Below are 20,494 nucleotides of genomic sequence, written 5' to 3'. Positions count from 1 at the left end.
AAAGGACGAAAGGGAACATTAGCACTTATTTTCACATGTTCCTCTGCTATTTCTAAGCCAGTCCACCCACGTATTTTGAATATTTACAAAGATGCGGAACACGGGGCTCTAAACACATAACACGATCTTGTTTTCACATTTAATCGTCTTTGATGGTATGTATAAATATCTTCTGGATGCAATCCACCCATTTTGTTTAAAGTTCAAACATTTTTAATCTTTCATGATTTTGGTACTTTTCCAGACTACAGCCTAAGAGCGCAGCGAACGTGAAACGTTTTGAAGGCGACAATGGTAAACACGTGTTGATGTTGTACTGTTGTACATTCGGTTACGTAGCTTTGCCTTGTTTAATATCTTCGTTCTTGTTCTGACATTTTACACACGTGCGCAATGTGTTACGAAACTTCCCAAACATGATCTGTAGCGCAATAAATGAAGTGGTATGAAATTTTAAAAATACACTGCCGTGAAAAAGAAAATATACAACCATATACACTAAAAATCCAAAAATCAAGAATTGTTTTCGATGGTGATGTATTTAATACGGGTGTCATAGTTTGTTTGCAGCGTTTCGGAGACAGTTTTCAGCCTAGTAACGTTTTGATAACGTTTGTATTTTGTTTGGTCAAATCCAATTTTCAAGTGTATAATTTCTCTTACCCGGCAGTATATTTCACACATCTACACTCATATTTAGATTTCCTAGTAGATCATACCACATAACGAAATTCCCGGAAATCTTTTGTGACCTAGTCTCAATGGACCACATAGTGATCCTCTCAACACCTATGGCTCACAGATCATGATTGGAAGTGCAATGTTCTTATTTTCTGGTGTTTTGATTCATTTCGAAAGAGTTTCAGATTTGTTGCAGCAGCACAATCCGACTTTGTTCGGTTTTGTTTGTTACGTCATATATCGTTTTATTACATGTTTTTATATTGCTGTGTTTGCATTGTTATTAGTTCACTGTAGTTATTTATAACACTGAATTTTAGCATGCAGCGTTTTGATTAAAACGTAAAGTTAATATTTTGGGGCGGTGGGTAGCCACACAGGTCGTGGTCTTTCACGTCCAGCCGAAGGTTCGGGTTCTGTTCTCTGCACGGGTGCACTGTGTGCAGGTCTTTTCTCAGCATCCCTGCTGCGATAAAACTACAATATTCTTCAATAGTAAATCACGTACGAAATGTTCTGTACTTGATCCTTTAATATTAATTCAGAACGTTAACAATCTAATTATACCTCCCTAACAATATTTATGATAAAAAAAATTGTGACGATTACAGTTTTACGTATATTGGCCGTGATGAAGGTTGATAGAAGAGTATAATGAATATCAAGATTCTCATTGTACTGCACGTTCTCTATTTGCAAACATAGTTATATATACATTGACTTATGTTGAGCAGAAATTGCGGATCCACGTGTGCCAAATGTCGCGTGAAATATACTGAGTCAAATTAAAAACTTCACATTTTTAAAAGTAATCCCATATATGATATACAGCGGACAAATGTATCAGAGAAGGTAATTTTTAATCATTAATGTCCAAAGAAGGATTTTAATTAACGGTTGTAACCATAATTTGTTCCAAGCACCTACGGTATTCGGTAATAACATCAACAGTTTAAGTCATAAGTCATAAGTCCCAAGCACGAGAATCTGATGGCACACAAGTTCAGTAGCGTGTATGGCCACCATGTGCGTTGACAACTGCCCCACAACGCCTCCGCATGGACCTTGTGATGCTTGTGAACACATGATTGGGAAGTCGACGCCATTGTTGCTGCAAAATGGTGCCAAGTTGGTTCTGGAGAGTCCGCAGACTTCAGTCCATGAAGTTGACTCCCGCATTCTGAAGGAAATTCCTTGTCAAAATTGCTGTGTGGGGTCTGGCATTGTCGTGTTGGAAGATCAAACCGGGTCCATGTGCTGCCATAAAAGGCAGAAGTTCTGGTGCCAGTACCTTGTCGCTGTAAGCAGCAGCGTTGAGGTTGCCAAGGATGACAAGAAGCCTGGAACGTGCATTGCCACAGAAAGCACCCCACACCATGACACTTCCGCCTCGAAATCTGTCAACTTCCTGTACACAACACTGGGCGTAACGTTCATGACGGCGCCTCCACACCCTCGCCCTACCGTCAGCAAATCGAAGATTAAATCGGGATTCATGACTGAAGACGACTTGATTCCAATTCCTTTGAGTCCATCGTAAGTGTCGCTGTGCCCACAATTGACGTTGACGTCTGTGTAATTGAGTCAGAATCGGCCCGCAGTATGGCCGTCGTGCTTGAAGGTGAGCAGTTCTCAGACGGTTTCGAACAGTTTGCGCACTCAGTCTACCTCTAAACAGTTCATTTCTGGTTGATGTAGCCGTCAAAAATCGGTTACGGAGGTGACGTAAGACAATCTGACGATCCTCTGCATGTGACATCACACGTGGTCGACCTGGCCGAGGGCGATCAGCGGTGGTACCCGTTTGCTGTAGACGCGTCTGTAAATCATAAACAGTCCGTCGACTACAACCCATCGTTTCAGCGACCTCAGCTACGGACGTTCCCGTCTGCAACATGCCGATGGCACGTTCACGTTGCACATTTGAAAGGCGTGGCATGACAAATTGCTGTTTTCTTGTTTTCTTGTGTTTTTCTTTTTTTGTTAATGACTGCTAACAAGTATGGCTGAAAACACGTGCGGTATTATGGCCACGTGACCAGTTGCACGTAAAAAAACACTTTTGCCACTATAGTGCTGTGCACATGATTTTGATCGATTCACCTGCACAAAATAGAGTGTTATCTGAAGACAATACGTGGCCATTACTGTTTAAATACACAATAAGGGCCCACAATGATAACTGGTCAAAATGTAAAAAAATTAGGATTGTGAAGTTTTTAATTTGGTTCAGTATATAATTATTTTTAAGTTACAATTGTATACCTTCGTACAGTCCTTCCCTGACTTGTTTCCATCGGTACACGACATGATATCGGGGATTTAAATCTGGCATTTCCTACACATATTCCTCATTTGAATTCTTTATTGCATATTTATGTACGTAATCCATAGTCTGGTGGTTCCAATAATAATGGCATATAACAGCGAATAAACAGACCTGAGACACGCCATGGCCACGTATTTGGGTGCGTAAAGTCATGTGCTGGCATGAATCTGTAGGCCAAATCAAAGCAGAAGAAAACCAACGAAATATACACGTTCTAGACAAAAACTTAAAATCTGAAGGTTAAATAAAGACAACGGACTTGTTGTTGAGACATGCACTTTGCAGATGCGATGTAAACAGTGCTATGAGATATTACTGCAGCGCGCCATACAGGGAATGCGGTGGTTAAAACATTGCTCGAGACTGGGCGCTGTCTCTCAATGAATCACCACTGACCGGAGATGGTAAGAACACCTGACGTTGGGCCACGCTGCGATGATACAGATCCACAGATGCTTTACCGCATGCAGTTAGGATAACCAGTGCATCTTTGATGTATAACGTGTTAGAATGTGTTGTGAATTCCTACAGAGCGTCGTAATGAGACATCTAACTGTACTGACGCCTATCTAAATAAACTTTTTATTAAATTGGTATTTCTGGAACAACGTGTCGTAGAGTTTAAATAAATACTGTTTTGTATTTACAAAAGTTTTGTATTTTACTAAACAGCTCCTATCCACGCATACAACCATTTCACTGTTGTTACACAGAGGATCTTAGAGTGCTTAGGAATTATATTCTGTATAAATAGCAAACTGTTTGTCAGGGCTGGTTGGACAACATGTGGATAACGACAGAGATAGGGCAGATCCTGTTCGTCTTTATATGGACAGTGTGGTGTCAGGGACCAGATCAACAAAGCGGTTTTAGCGCAATGACTTTCGTCTATTAGCATGTTAAAGTACCGGAGCCCTATTCTTGTTCCTCTTTCGTGTAGTAACACGTTGATAAAACGTTATTGGCTAGTAGTTCCAAATAGATAACAGTTCTGATGGTACAGTGATTCAAAACATGATAACATATACATAAATATCAGGAACTGGAACTTTAATCATCTTCAGCAGGAGGCCACCTTCTGTCTCCTAACAGTTTAAAGGGACGGTTGGGTCGCCCAGTGGTTAAAGTATTCGCTCGACACACACGCTCGCATAGTTCAAGTCTTAAGAGTGAGTGAGTGGTGAGTGAGTCTGGTTTTAGCAATACTACAGCAATATCACGACTGGGGACACAGGAAATTGGCTTCACTCATTGTACCTATGTGGGGAATTGAACGCGGGCCTACGGCGTGACGAGCTAACGCTTATAGTCACGACAGCTGAACATTTATCTTTATTAAGACAATGAATCTTACAAGAAACATACGTATACTTAAATACCTATGTAGGTTAAACCCGTGGTACACTGTTACCTTTTGTGGTCATTGTCATGTAGGTATACACTGTCGATTTTCTCTCGTGGGAAAGGTATAATTTCGTGCCATTTACTTGTCCACAAACCCTTGTAGCTTTAAAAAATACTAACAAAATGAATACATAATTGAATATTGACAGTATGTACTTAGGTTTCATATTGGAAATGTAAACTTAAATTCAATAGCCTATGACATATACTGTAGGATTCACAACCTAAGACAACTTTAGCCAATCAAAGTTTCAACACGCAGAAAATCATATAAAAAAAATTATATATGATTAGAATTATATTTAATTTTCCTATGATTTCGCAATTGTACGATATGTTCGCATGCCGTTTATTACCAAAAGAAACCATATTCCCAGGAAAATCTCTGATGAAAAAAGTCTCTTGACGAAAAGAAACACACTTAAAAACATTTTATGGTTACTAAGGTAAAATTCTTCGAAGTATCTACCAGTCTTTGTGCTCACAGAAGATTCAAGTCCTTTTACTTTAAATTACTTAACGTACTACGAAATGAGTTCAATGGCAACAGGAGCGTTATATTTGGTTTCTAATCAACTCTATGAATTATGTTGTAAACAATAACACGTTTGAACAGCCATCTGATATTATCTTTAACGTCTCTGGTCCGACGCGCCAAAGTAATGCCACTTTTTGGGTATATCTGGAAACGTCCCAAGAAGCTTCTCGCCGCTCACCTAACATCCTGAAATTACCATCACTCAAGTAAAAAAGGGGTTCTCAATATATATTTTGGGAAGAGACAAATTACACCTAGTCCGTACATCCCCTTGTTCAGCCCTGCGCTGTTAATTGCGACTGCAAGACTCGCCAGCATCAGAAGAGTGAAAGCGCTCATAGGGGTTTCAGTTTTCGACCTATTGAGAAGAGATTGAATCAAGTTGTATTACAAAACTAACCAGGTCTTTTGTGATGATTGGATCATGGAGGTTTTCGACTGGTAAGTTTGTGGAAATTAATGAGTTTTAAACGTTTCCGGAATACACGTATTAAGCTGCTTATGCATATTAACATTGTGCATGTATGATCGTTATCACCTTTCTTTCAGACAGAATGGTGTGTTCGTGCGATGTGTTCATATCACATTCTGTTCACTACAGCATGAGATTGTTTGTTTTCCACAGTGACTCAGTTGCTAAGGTCCTGACTTGTCACCAAGGCGACCGGATCGATCCTTGTTTTTCATAAGGCTACAGCAATTTCGTTATTTGTTCATCTGAATCTCTGTCTTATTGTCTGTAATTGTCCCTGGTCATGTAGATTAGCTGCATAATTTACTATGACCGTATATGCAGCCAAAGACGTAAATAGATGTATATACGTCTTTGATGCACCACGGGGACTGACACAGTGGTTGTGGCGTTTGCTTGCAACGCACACAGCCTGGTTCGAATCTTCATATGACGTTCCCTTTCTGCCCACGACATCCAGATTAGTTTGACGATAATGAAACACGCAGTCAAACAATACGGTATTGTGAACTGTTGGAACACACAACAAACATCGATACTTTAACCTGAAGAGAAAAGCAGAGCGCAGGACACCACATGTATTTCATTCAGTTGTTTGACAGTTCAAATAGTCATTCCATTGTCATATATATAGCTGACAGGTGAAGATCCGGGGTAGAATAGGCCTTCACTAAGCAATGCTTGTCGTAAAAGGCGAGTAACGGTCAGGGTCGCTGACTTGGTTGAGGCATGTCATTGTATCCCACTTTCATGGATCAATGCTAATGATGTCAATCACAGGATTGTCTGGTCCAGACTTGATTATTTACAGACCGCCGTCATATAGCTGAAATATTGCTGAGTGCGGCGTTGAACAACAAACAAACACATATATAGCCACGCATGTTCTGTATATTTACCTTGAGTAACTGCGTTCAACATTTCCGAAATTTGCCCCAGAAATGTGTGGGTTTTTTTTTAAATAACAAGTTTTATAGACCTTTCATTTCGAATGAACGAACAGTGCACAGAATGGTAGTTGCTGACAGAAAGGTAGAGTTCAGTGTTATTGCGCATGAATAAAATGCGAGAAAGTTCCATGCATATGTATGGCCATATTACGTTCAACGATGTCAAAGGTATCGATAAAGACTCTAAAATAGAAATATGTTTTCCGCTGAATCCACAAAGATGTATCCTAATGTACCTGGATGTAAGATGCTACATACATGTAATTATGTCGTGCAGCATGTTACATAAAGCAAGAAATTAGTGTTTATTTAAGAAATAAAATGAGCCCCTCATGGTTTATTCTCCCTGCAGCGTTATATTGTAAGATTGACAAGGACAATGTTTTATCGTGAAATAAACCACGCTTCGTTCTTCATTGTTCTTTGTGATTTATCGCGTAGCTATCTAAGCAATTTTTACACTATTATCATTACTAATAACGTTCAGAAGCTTACAGTGTCATAGTAGCATGTTCTTAAGGCTTATGGTCGTCACTAAACAGTTCCCATTGTTTTATTGCCGTCTCTATCCCTTCTGGAACCGGGTGTACGAGATATACACACGTAGTACACCTGGAGGTAACGCACACGTATTTCCCGCTACGCATCGTGTCAAGTGTTTGTCCTCTCCTTCCAGCCGTCCTATGACAGAGGGTACGGCAGCGGTCTGACCACCAGCCCCAAGACTTATGGCGCGGTAAGTACACAACTTCTTATTTCCTGCCCTGTAAATGTCGCAAGGTCGATCTTGATACATGACTTGATCCCGATCAGTGGTCTATCAGCACCATACCGCGCTTGTTGGTTTCACCAAAGAGGTAACCATCATCAGCATACCTGATCTTCACTTCGACAAGACCCGTGAAGATCCGGTGTAGAATAGGTCTTCGGCAACCCATGCTTGCCGTAAAAGGCAACTATGCTTGACGTAAGAGGCGACTAACAGGAACGGGTGATCAGGCTTGCTGGCTTGGTTGATGCATATCATCGATCCCAATTTCGTGGATCACTGCTCATGATATTGATCACTGGATTGTCTGGTCCAGACTCGATTATTGACAGACTGCCGTCATATAGATGGGATATCACTGAGTGCGGCGTTAAAGAACAAACAAACAAATCATCAGTATGTTGCCTTTTACGCCCAACGGTGTCAGTTTCAGCAGATCATTCTCTGCCGTCGACCTAATATATTCAGTTAGTCCGTACTTAATGCCAAGCCTTGAAAATAACTTTACGAGCCTGTACGCTTGCTATGCACAAGAACACAGTCTGATTTATCCACTAAGACTTTTTATATCGTTGTAATGTGGAACCGTCTGCTTTGTATACATTTAGTTTAAGATGCTTAAACGTTTCCATGAACGAATTCAGAATTTGCACGTATTCGCCAGACTAAACAGCGCGATTTTCTTGATTGATTTAACACTGGTAATACGCTGCATGTAATAGCAATCAACTTGTAATAACATCACGGTAACAGTGACTGAGCACTATCTACGGGTTGGTCGCACGTTAGGAAACATACTGTCATAAGTAGTAGTACATACATGTATATAATGCATTATACCATATCCAGTACCCAGTAAAACTCCATTACTCCAGACCATGTTATTCAAGAAAAAGACATTAGTCCGGACCCTGTTATTCCAGAAAACCATTAGTCCCGACCCCGGTATTCCGTAAACCAATTAGTCCGGACCTTGTTATTCCGTAAACCCATTAGTCCGGACATTGTTATTCCGTAAACCCATTAGTCCGGACCTTGTTATTCCGTAAACCAATTAGTCCGGACATTGTTATTCCGTAAGCCCATTATTCCGGACCTTGTTATACCAGAAACCCATAAGTCCGGGTCCCTGTTATTCCGGAAAAGCATTAGTCCGCCTTCCGGACCTTCTTATTCCAGAAACACATTAGTTCGGACCCTGTTATTCAGTAAACCCATTTGTCCGCATTAGAAACATGTACACCAAGTATATATCTTGAGTGAGTGTTTGTGTCTGGGAGAATTTCACACACTTCATATGTTATACGGATACCGCTAGTGTATTGTCGTTTCTGGGAGATGAGGTTTCTTTGAAAACACAGTTTGACCCGGAACCAAATCTCTACCGATCGTAGCGCAGAAACATACTTGGGTGGTTATTTCTGGGTTTCCTTACACTGTTTCTAACATGTTCCATGCTGAGTCGCGGGCACACATCCATCACATACTTCTGCGAAGGTTACAGTAAACAGCGTCACGCAATGCGATTGAGGTCAACAGATAATACAAATCGTGACGCAGATAAAGCCATCCATTTCGGCGAACCTGCTGATTTACTGCATACAAGGGCCATGATTTACACGCATTTTAGTCAAGGTACAGGATGGGGTACAAACCACAAATACCCTCTCCTTGGACGTTAAGTTCATCAGTGCCAAATGATTAATATGTCCCTTCATAAAATTACATCAATGTTCAGAAATAACAAGTGTTATATTTTGATTGAAACGATATTGTTTTCTTTTTAATCGTTTTGTCTGTCAAATGTAATTCTAAATATATGGTCAAAAATAAACACTAGAACATGCAACATCAAGGATTGCAGTTTTCCGTTTATTATCAGGGGCTGATACAGTTTATCCAGAATGTTTATTCCATCTTCCCGGGGTAAGGGACTGGCTGGAATTTCTCAGATCCATCGTAGCCCAACCAGTGGCTATTACGAGTTATGTCCCTTCTGTCTGTGTCCCTCCTGTTGACCAGTCAGCTTCCACCTCTCATATCACTTGCATTAAATTTAAACAAGTGAGAGTAATACTTGGTGTTTGTTGCCTGACGCCGCACAATATTTTCAAACTGAAATGGTGCACAATTGGTAGCTTTCAAGCTTTCAGTAACGGTCTAAACAATAGTATGACGTAGTTTAGACGGTGTATATATGCCTTAACGTACAAGAGCAATACTATTGTCAAGGTATTCAGTTCCAAAGGCATTATGTGCCTTTTCAACCCAGTTCATTGCAATATAACAACCATTAAGAGCAGCATAATTAAATGCCATAATTCATATCAATTCAGGTATTAGGTTATTCTAAATATATAATCAACATCTCTGGGGAGCGTGTGGCTCGGGTCACAATCAGAAGGCGTTTTTTAAAAAAAAAAGACGATTGAAAGATGACATTTTCTCTGCATAGATATGTGTGCCCCGTGCCATGAAGTTATTGTAATTATTAATAGCGCACGCATTTATTCAAGCCATTTTGATATGTCGCGGCTCAGAATATCACAACCCTCAGCAGGCTTTAATTCAAATGATGAATTGATAACTTTGATGACACCTTATCACTATCATCAATAATCTTAATAAACGGAGAATTTTATGTAATAGTTTTTCGTTTTTCATAAAAAAAAGTTGCCCAGAACTAGGTTTCCGGATATGTGGGATCCGAACAAGTGCGGTTCCACTGTACTAGTATGATACGTTAAATATCAGTGTTCTTAATAAACAATTTCGCTGGCGTTGAAGATGTGCAATGTTTTTAATAGCAGGACTCTTTGAACTAGTGGGGAACTCACAAGCTTGTGTATTTAGACAGCTTTGTTTGCCAAATAGAACAGGCATACCAAGAAGATGAGCCAAAATGTTTTACAATAGGTGATAGATCCGGTGTTATGTGCACGCTTGCAGGCACGCTTGCAGGCACACATGCTGGCTAATACGCACGTGTGTAATGCACTGTACAAGAATGCATGAGTCAAAATGCAACATGCCATCCTCATCTGATATGCTATTGCGTCGGCTGTAATAATCCTACATAAAATGTTGTCATTCCAAGCAGGTTTTTTCCTAATTCGGGACAACTGATACACCGAACGCGACACAGCTGTTTGGGAAATGACGGGGTTTTCTCACATTAACATACTTGGTGGTCGTGCTACTGTGGTAGTCACGTTGAATAAATAAAAGCGACAAAAACATTTCCATAATTATTAGAAATATGAGTCCGTTGTACGATTCTGACTTTATCATTAAAATGTCCATATAAATCACTATAAACTGATTATGCCAAATGTTCGTGAAAAGGTGAACGTGTCTTGCCCCACCGGTGGCACCCGTCACAAACACATGCAAAGGCAAGTCAAATGTTCATCTGAAAACAACACGTGAACTGGTACAAGAAAAAAATAGGGAATTGCATCGGACATCATGTTTGTCACCAATGCAAAATTTGGAATCTCCCCCACATGTCTACCGTAGAACCTTTTGAAAGCTTTGCTGAGGCATTGCATGTTGTATCATTGGTCACACAACGTTTGAGCAAGAGTCGTGTGGCGCTCCTTGAAGACTTCGTACAAAGAGCATCCTCGATTGTGCCTCATACGCTGTGAACTGTAGACACCTCGACTGCTCGAGGGAAAGTTGACTGTTGGAAAGTTGAAGTCATCCCTTTGAGTGTGTTGTCTCTCTGAATCTTTTGCACAGATCTAAATATGAAACAGATGAGTCGGTTTCTCTGCATACCACCAAATGCGTTGTACCACGTTTACACCTAGTATACCAGGTCACCTATAACATTTCCAAATGAATGTTTATGATGCTTCAAAGAAAAAAGAGGAGTTGCGTATGAAGCCAAGAAAATATGATTTATTTGCGAAGAAACGTACCCTAAAGTATACCATAAAGAATCATGACCAATAGAACCATGTTATTATGCCCCAAACAATCACCACTTTACTCTGTGTTCATTGCTATGGTGGGTGTGTAGGACTCTATACTTATTGGTGTCATTCATATGCTCACAAGTTTCACAAACGTCGTCGACCTTCGTCAATTTGAGCTTTCGTCCCTCAATAACCTGACACGCCATGATTTAATGGATTTGTGTTCAGTGCGCGTTCTTTGCAGGAGTAGACCAGTGGCCTAAGGCACCGAGTTTCGAATTTGAGTCGTACAAGGATCCGCTGATCTTGGGTTTGAACTGATTCTAATTGATGCCGAGTATTGCGTTGTCAGCAACACACCCGTACTCGCCGTTTTCACCAAGAGGTAAACGTTTCCCAACTGCGTCACGTTAGACCTTCTTTCCAAATTGAGCTCATACAACTGAAAAACTGCGTAAAAGCCTACTCACTCAAGATCGCTCACCCAAAGTGGTGTAAAACGAAATTCACAGATTCAATTAGTGCTCCAGTACTAGTGTTCTAGAGCCAACAATTTAGTAGCTGGGACAAGGTAAGTATCGCAGCTTCCATTGTCTTATAGTCTTCAGTGCCATTGATGATTGACGATAAAGGCAATGACGTCATTGCGTCACCTACTAGCACGTACCCAAACGCTGTGCGGTATGGTGATGACTCCTCACACTGACTAACTCAACAACCACCTTGTTTGTTATCCAACAAGAAATGTTGGCACGATGCATACATACTGACGTTAGGAATGACCTTCTCCCTACATTACCATGGTAACCCCACCTGTTGATGTCTCATGTCTTTACGATTCCACAAAAATCAGTTTAACTTCAGAGGTAGGTACAACACGGGTGGAGCCGTACATATTGTAATCTTACAGTAATTACGATAATGAAATCTCTACATCTGACGAGAACAACAAGCTGCCACCTGTGGAATTACCGATATAGAAACAGGAAAACAAAAATAAAAAACGCGATCGGGAACTTCTGAAGACATCTTAGTTTAAACGGGGCGATGACGTACAGAAGATCAACCGGCAGCTGGTTTCGTCAATCTGAAATGTCATTGTACAGTGGTTTCCAAATTTTGAATTTCTTACAGGATTGACACGGAAAGATCATAAATATTAAGCGCAAAATTAACAATATATCAAAACGTAAGATTAAAAGAAGCCTTTAAGTGAAAATTAATCAAAGAATACTTTTTCCTGCAAAAAAATAGGTTCCGCCGTATATGCATGAAATGAATAGATTTCTTTAATGAGTTTGTATGTATATCATCGATGTGAAACAAGCTCTGTTAAGTAGATGAACTGCTGATCAGGATAGTGACAAAAGATACTTTTAAGTTGTGCGTTTTACAACATGCTGAGACAGTTTCTAATGTAATGGGAAAAAAGGAATGACCATTTCATAAAGTAAAAGACTCAATTTATAAAAAAGACGATACAGCAGAAACATTTTGCGGTTTAAAGGGTGTGGAATATAAGCTAGGGTACACTATGGGAGCTGAAGTGAGTATGACTGAAACACTAAAGACAACACCTTTTTGTCAAAAGAACCGTTTCCTCCTCTGGTGTGGAATCAAAGAAACTAGAGAGTTGGTTTAGTTTGATCTCGGCTTGCCTCGGCTATCGGTCAACAATAGTTTTAAGAATATAAATATATTCCACAGTCATTCCTCAGGACTACACGTTATGAGATTATCGAAACCCTTTGTGCATAGCAGAGTATGTACTTTATACCCAACAGTAAATATCCTACATCTATTGTTTAGAAACGCAATCAACTGGTTCAGGGAGAAACCTTTATGATACAACAGTTTATGTTATATTAACGCTGACATATTTTTTATGTACAGTCAAACACCCGTTGTGTCGAATTTCGATTTGTCGAACTTGCGGTTGTCTGGAAGCAAAAGTTTACCCCCTGTGTATTTCTTCGTCATTCATCATTTTCGGTTGTGTCGAACCTCGGATAACTCGAAGTATGTACGTAGGTCTCTTCAAATTCGACACAACACTGTATATATGATAGTCACAATCCTGTACGAATTGCGTGGATCGATGCTCATGATGTCAATCACTGGATTGTCTGGTTTAGACTAGATTATTTTACAGACCGCCGTCATATAGCTGGAATATTGCTGAGTGCGGCGTTAAACAACAAACAAACAAACAAACACTGTACGAAACATGGAAACGTCTTCGTTATCAATTGTTACCTCTCCGTTATAAAGGGGTAAAGGTGATAATTTATGAGGATCAAAGGCAAGGTATGATATAAACGAATTGGTACCTTTCTACAAAAAAAGAAAAACATACATCTACAGGGAGGGTTATTGATATAATTGGACACAGAGAAGATAGTGAAGCTGTTTGTATTTAATACAGACAATTTTCGTTATAACGGGGAAGAGGCGTAAGCTACTGATCTGGCAGGAACACAGACATGATATGTTAACACGTGTCCATGGCGCTATAGTCTCCTCAAGGTAGCGCGTGTTTACCCAGCCAGCACGGCCTCATCAGACGAGGAATCTAGAACGGGGAAAGGCTGGCCAACTAGCTGCAAAATTAAATTAGTTTTTGCCTCTCACCTGTGATATTGCTAGTAACCAGCTTTTGACACTTATGAGAGGCGGCACGGGTAGAGGCGAGTCGTTGCCAGTAATTGGTCGGGATTAGATATAACCGAGAATAACCAACGAAATGGCATCGTACGCATACACCAACGGTGCCGAGGCTGTTCCTCAGTTGGAGGGATTGAACACTAACGCTTTGCTTCGCCTTTTGTTATTAGTTACAGACAACGTGTCTTTAATTTCAAAAGTACTTGTATAAGTATGGATAGGATATAAGACAGGATGGGATTAAGTTCATTTTTTACGATCTACAAACATGATTCATCCTCATCAGGCGAAATCATTTCCAGATTTCTTGTAATTTTTTATTCACCCTGTACATTTCGATATAGCATGTCAGAAAGTAATTGAATTAATGCTATCCATTGCGGTGTTGTAATAGCTTTTCGTCTTTTCATAGGTATTAGAACATACACAGGTGGATTATTGTACCGTTTGATAACTGCAAATGCAAATGCTTTGTCAAGGGCATCGATTAATAAACACACTGACATCAATTTCCTGTAACTTACCTCCTCTGTTGAACGTAAATAAACCATGCAGAACACTCATGTTTGGCAATCTCATGTGAAACAACATCAATCTTAACCTATCACACAACGGTCCAGACATTTAAGGCATTCAACTTCTCCAAATTTACTACTTTCCTATTTTAAGTTACATCGGTGGCACCCATCACAAACAAATGCAAAGGCAAGGTAGGTTTTCAATATAGGAACTTATGGTTGGAATAGGATTTGCATCAGCCATCATTTTGGACACGGAAGCATCAAATTTGGTAATATATCCTACCATACCTTCTATTATCTAGCAGAAAACTAGCTTTGAAAGCTTTTTTTTAAGGCATAGAATACTGTAACACTGGTCAACAAATTCTTTGGAATTTTCGTAGAAAGAGCATGCTCTATTATACCTCAAAAGTTTTGAAATGTAGACATCAAAGGCTGGAGATGCTGCATTATCGCTCGAAGAAAAAATGTAAACGTTGACTATTGGGAATTTGAAGTCAATCTTCTGTGGATATTTTTTGCCACTCTGTATGTAATATGTTAATGTGAAAATGAAACAAATCATGATGAGTCGTGTCATTGGTTTTTTTATTTCCAGTTAAAAACGGTAACGTCAGTTGATACGCGTCTGAGTGAGACTCACTCACTCTTCGTCACAGTGGTCTCTTATATCCCTTATATATAATACCCGTGATCACCCAGGTTTGAATACGTCTTCAGCAACCCATGGTTGTCGTAAGAGGCGACTAACGGGATCGAGTGGTCAGCCTCGCTGACTTGGTTGATGCATGTCATCGTATCCCAATTGCGTTGATCGATGCTCTTGATATCAATCGCGGGTTTGTCTCGTCCAGACAGGATTATTTACAGACCACCGTCATGTGGCTGTAATATTGCTGATTGCAGCGTTAAACAACAAACAAACAAAACTATTCTTTATAGCGTACGTCGTTATTACTGACTTTACGTAATACTTGGCACGAATTTCTTCGACCGTATTATTACTGATAACTGACCAGATGAAAGTCGTCAAGTAGTATCGAGAAAAACAAGTGACTGAAACATACATCTGGTTTTATGAAAATAAGGGGGCACGGGTGGCCCAGTCGTCCAAGGCGCCGCGATTCGCTGTGCAGAGTTGCGTCCCTTGGGCACGCCAGAAATCTATGATTGTGGGTTCGAATCCCGGTTCGCCCCGATTATGTTACTAGGTTTGTCAGCACCATACCCGCGCTCGTAGGTTTCACCGAAGTGGATAACGTCTGAGACTTGCGTCACTTCGGGTTTTCCACCCACATTAAGCTGACACGCCGTGATATAACTGGAATAATGTTAAAAGCGGCGCTAAGCCCAACTCACTCAATCACTCTTATATGAATTATAATGTTATTGCATTGTGCAAGATTACCAGCTAAGCATTATATATAAAATTATGTATACAATTAACCTTAGTAAATATATTTCGATCAGTTTAAACAGGGTCAATGTTTTATCGTACATGTAGTGCAATATTTATTGGCTGTTTCTCAACACCACGCCCCATTAGAAAAACTATTGCATGTTACGAGATGTCTATGTAGTATAATGATCAATTATATGTGAAGTGTCGCCATACGTCCTATGCATGAAGAATATTTTCCTTTGAATTTTCTGATCTGGAAATGCATTTACACATAAAAGGGGGTTTAAAGAGACGGTAAGATGGAAAAAGCGACGATGCCACTATAGGACAGTCTTTCAAGTTGAACATGATCATCAAAGTTACTGTATCAGAAACTGCTAGTTCATTAACTTTAAAGATGGATTTGACACACGTTGGGATGCAAACAGCAGGTTTGAAAACAGAAACAGACCTACATGCACTTGGGTGTAGTCATAAGTGCCTGCTACAAATAGCTCCGCCAGTGCGGAGAGGTGGAGAACCGCTGTCACTTCCTGTAGGTTAACGAATAGTGCTTTGTTTTCGTGAGTCAAAGTCTTTTTTTGAATCACAACAATACATTTCCGTCTCAGATAGATATAAGTATCAGGACGTTGTTCGCCTCACACATATTGATCAGTTTGGCACATTGCCTAATCTATTTGGAAGCTGTGTTCATTCTCTGATGCGTACTTGGTAGAACATGGGGAGGTACTTGACATTATGAAAAGAACAGCACCGTTAGTATTTTACACAGATACAGCGACGCTATAAATGTGTTATTGGTATACCTTCCATTGATGGTAGTCGTCTTGTCAATGAACATAAAGATTAAGTAGCGTTTAATGGACAATGTCATATATATGTGAATGCATTGGTATATGCCCAAACGTTTTGAGTCTACTAAACCGAACCTGTCACTTGACGTCATTTTCAGTAGATCTTATTCTTTAATATATGGACTTCAATTAGCAAAGCTTACGTGACCGAAAGAATTTGTACTAGACTCTGACTACGAACCAGTGGCTAAAGTCATAGACTGGAGACAGTATGGTTTTTTAGATGTAGTTTACCTCTGTTTGGTACCTGGTAGAAGCATTATCAGTTTACACTAATCTGAATCAATATTCTGCTGTATGATGTTTTTGGTACCGCAACTAATCTGTTATTACCGGTATATCTATTGTCGATGTTCATGTGTGAGTAACACTTAATGGACGCTTATGTGAATGCACTGGAAACGTATTATGTTGGTACCAATTGTAAAGGGGACAATACTCAGCTGGCAGTCCTAACCGATTGAAATCAAAATCTACTCTGAGTAATTGCCAACTGAAACTGCATTATGTTAATAAGTGAATGAGTGAGTGAGTGAGTTCGGTTTAACGCCGCTTTTAACAGTATTTCAGTTATATCGCGGAGTGTGTCACCTTAATGTGGGAGGAAAGCCCGAAGTGATGCAGGTCTCAGACGTTTACCACTTCAGTGAAACCCACGAGCACGGGTATGGTGCTGACAAACCTAGAAACATAATCAGGCGAACCGGGATTCGAACGCAGCGAATTGCGGCGCTTTAGACGGCTGGGCATCCCGTGCCCCCTTATTTTGACGAACCAAGGTGTGAATTAATTATTACCCTCGCTATACACAGATATATGTTTCTTTTTGGATATTAGTCTCGCGGATCGTCTGGTCCAGACTCGATTATTTACAGACCGCCGTCATTTTGCTGGAATATTGCTGAGTGCGGCGTTAAACAACAAACAAACAAACATGACAATGTCTGGAGTGAAATAGGCAACAGGCTTCAGTAGACGTCAATTGTATAGCGCCTGTCGCCAGTTAGTGCTAATTGCTCAATGGCGATCAGGAAGGAAAAACTCTGACGTGTTGTGCAGCAGAATGCCTGCTGTGCCTTGAATACTAGAGTCGGAATCTTCAACTAGATTCTGTGTCAGTGGCAGCCCTAGTCCTTCACCATGACTATGGAATTTATATGTTTTAGGTATTTTTTAAAACTAAAAGCCTAGGCAAGTGTAGATCAAACAAACCAAGTCTAGTTTGCTTGATTCCAGAGCAGAAAAGGATAGGCTCTTTCAAAGAAATAAAAATAAATATTTTAAAGACATGTTTTCATTGACTAAGTGTTAGTCTATAGCAGTCCGTGCAGATACTTGAACACCGTAATTGAAGACAGCACTGTACAGGCAAATGTTTCTTATGCCATCCTTTATATTCTGCTGGTGTATAACGTTTCCCCCATGGATGGAGACAGAATGGTGTATATACTGTCGGGCAAAAGAAATAGACACTTACAAAATGGGGGTGGTGGGGTAACCGAAGACCCGTGTTCGTTCCTATTGGTATCTCTGTTGTCCCCTGCCGTAGGTTGCTAAAAGCGGAGTAAAATACAACTCACTCACGCACTTTAAAATCGGATTTGCCCTGAAGATTACAAACGTTATCAAAAAGTTACGTGGCTGAAAACAAAAACTGAAGGTCCAAACACAACTATGATACCCGCATAAAGTACATCAACAACGAATAACCAATTCTTGTTTGTTTCATAGTAGTATACGTATTCTTTTCATTTTAGCCACTATCAAACATGGGTGTATACTTTCGTTTGCCCGGCAATTTAGTACGTATTATCAGTACCAAGTGAAAGAAATGAAATGCCTAAAAAGACACTGCGCTGAAGAAGACCTATTCTTCTGATGGCAGTAACCCCGTGTGCGCAGCAGAATAACAGGGCTGATGTACAGCGGGGCCTGATACACATTTATCACCGGTATAATTAATCTACATTGTGTTCGTCAGGCTGTTTTTTTCTGCGTGTTGAGGTACTTCGCCCGTTACTAATGAGAATAATGATCAAAATTTGGTGTGTAAGAGTCCCGAACTTGTAGTAGTAATAAGGATATTATATTATCCAATATAAGATAGCTACGCGACAAATTGCGAAGAACAATTTAGAACGAGGCCTGCATATTCGAACATGTGCTCTCATCTTGGTGACGTCTTTAATTGGACGACGCTATTTGTGCGAGGTTAGTGTATACGTTTAAGGATAAAATATTTATACTTACGATTGTTTTGAGACGAAGCCGAAATTAGATTGTATTCAGGGGAGTCATCATGAATAAAATACGGGTGTAAATCTTGTAATCGTTATCAACATCCTTAAAGAAGCTGTACATAATGTTGAAATCTCATATAAGAAATAAACGATTCGTGGTCGTTGTTTATCGTACAACAAAACACTACTGGTAGAATGAACCACCGTTTATTCGTCCGGCAGTGTTTTTTTGTTGTTGTATATAAACAACGACCACGTCTCGTTTAATTATTAAATATTTACGTGTAGGCCAATGGAACCAATCATTAGTTTGTAAGAATACTATTGACAGTATTTGCATCACGGAAATAACTCTTTTTTCATATTCACGTAAGGCATAGCTTCATTTAAACTTCATGTATTGTAGAATCCCATTGTAAGGTATTCTGATATTGTTTGGAAATTTAGGGGTGAAACCTTTTAGCGAATGTTTTGAAATTGAATATAATACGTCCGTTAAACCCATCAGTGGGGAGGAAGTAATCAAATCCAGGTAGATGGACCTGCAATGGGAAGGAAGCGGTGTCAGGTTACCTGCCTGAGTTGTAATTAACATATTTTTTGCACCTATGCGTGTGAGTCATAGGCAGAGAAATACATGTGCTAGCAGCAGCAGCATCACCGATGGGTTCGTCAATCTGTACACGAAGATCTGGAACTGTAGTTGTGTCATCCTGTTGCTCATCTTAATGCCCGCTTCAGATGGTAGCCATTAAACACTTGTAAGTCAGTGGAGGGAAGACGTGAAGGAGCTTCTGTGCAAGTCCTGCCACCATGCAGGCAGCCAAGGTAGGGCGACACGCATTCATACACAGATATGTATTTGGAAAATGACACAGCCGACATGTAGTTTGATATACCCGATATGTAATGGGATATTCCCGGATGTAATTTGATATAACCGATATGTGATTTAACATACCCTACATGTCGGCGATATACCCGTATGTGGTTTGATATAGCCGGTATGTAATTTGACATATCCGATCTGTTGTGTGATATACTCACTATCTTATGTGATTTGCCCTTATGTAAGTTGATATACCTAGTCTGTGGTTTGATATTACCGATATCGAATTTGACAATCCCGATATTCTGTTTCATATATCCGTTATGTTAATGGATATATATGGTAATTGATATATTCGCTATGTAGTTTTATATTCCCTATATATAGTTTGATATACCGCAAATATAGATTGTTACACTTAATGTGTCAAATGTCGACATGTACAAGTTATAACATTATGTAATTCAAATTTGTGAGATGTTATATATAAATTGACATACCCGCTATTAAATGGGATATGCCCGTATGTAATTTGATATAACCGATAAGCAATTTGATATATCCTACATGTAATGTGATATTTTGTTTTATATACCCGGTATATTAATGATATACTTGATATGTAAATTGATATGTTCGATATGTAGTTTTATATTCCCGATATGTAGTTTAATATACCCGACATATAAAATGTTACATTAAATATGTTAATATGCTGGTATGTAATTCATATGCACGATGTGTTATATATATATTTATATAACCGATATGTGAAACGTGACGCCTGATATACCTACTATACAAATCGACATACCCGATACTGTATTGTTGGAGGTATTGTAAGAGACAACAGTGTTCAGTCATTCCATCAAGACATACACGTCTTGTCTGAAAGGGGATCAACAAGAAACCGCT

At 39.7% G+C, this 20,494-nt stretch overlaps 1 protein-coding gene across 8 annotated transcripts in view; it reads left to right on the top strand.

Moving 5' to 3' along the window:
- The window catches only part of LOC139454421 (FH1/FH2 domain-containing protein 3-like), a 135,743-nt gene that overhangs the window by 18,530 nt on the left and 96,719 nt on the right, over positions 1-20,494 (top strand). For 6 of the 8 annotated variants that reach the window (XR_011652456.1, XM_071236114.1, XM_071236120.1 and 3 more), the window contains exon 2: positions 7,051-7,110. Coding sequence is in view for 6 of the 8 variants with exons in the window: in XM_071236114.1 (XP_071092215.1) it covers positions 7,051-7,110 (60 nt within the window). In the remaining 2 variants the exon portion in view is untranslated. Of the gene's footprint in view, positions 1-5,222; positions 5,394-7,050; positions 7,111-19,422; positions 19,579-20,494 lie in introns of those variants that run through there. The other 2 variants (XM_071236118.1, XM_071236117.1) reach the window with 2 other exon arrangements.

The sequence above is a fragment of the Haliotis cracherodii genome, unplaced genomic scaffold (assembly GCF_022045235.1).
Source record: "Haliotis cracherodii isolate W230 unplaced genomic scaffold, xgHalCrac1.p SCAF_10, whole genome shotgun sequence".
Lineage (NCBI taxonomy): Eukaryota > Metazoa > Mollusca > Gastropoda > Lepetellida > Haliotidae > Haliotis > Haliotis cracherodii.
Note: the sequence above shows the minus strand (reverse complement) of the source record. Positions and strands in the feature narration are given on the sequence as shown.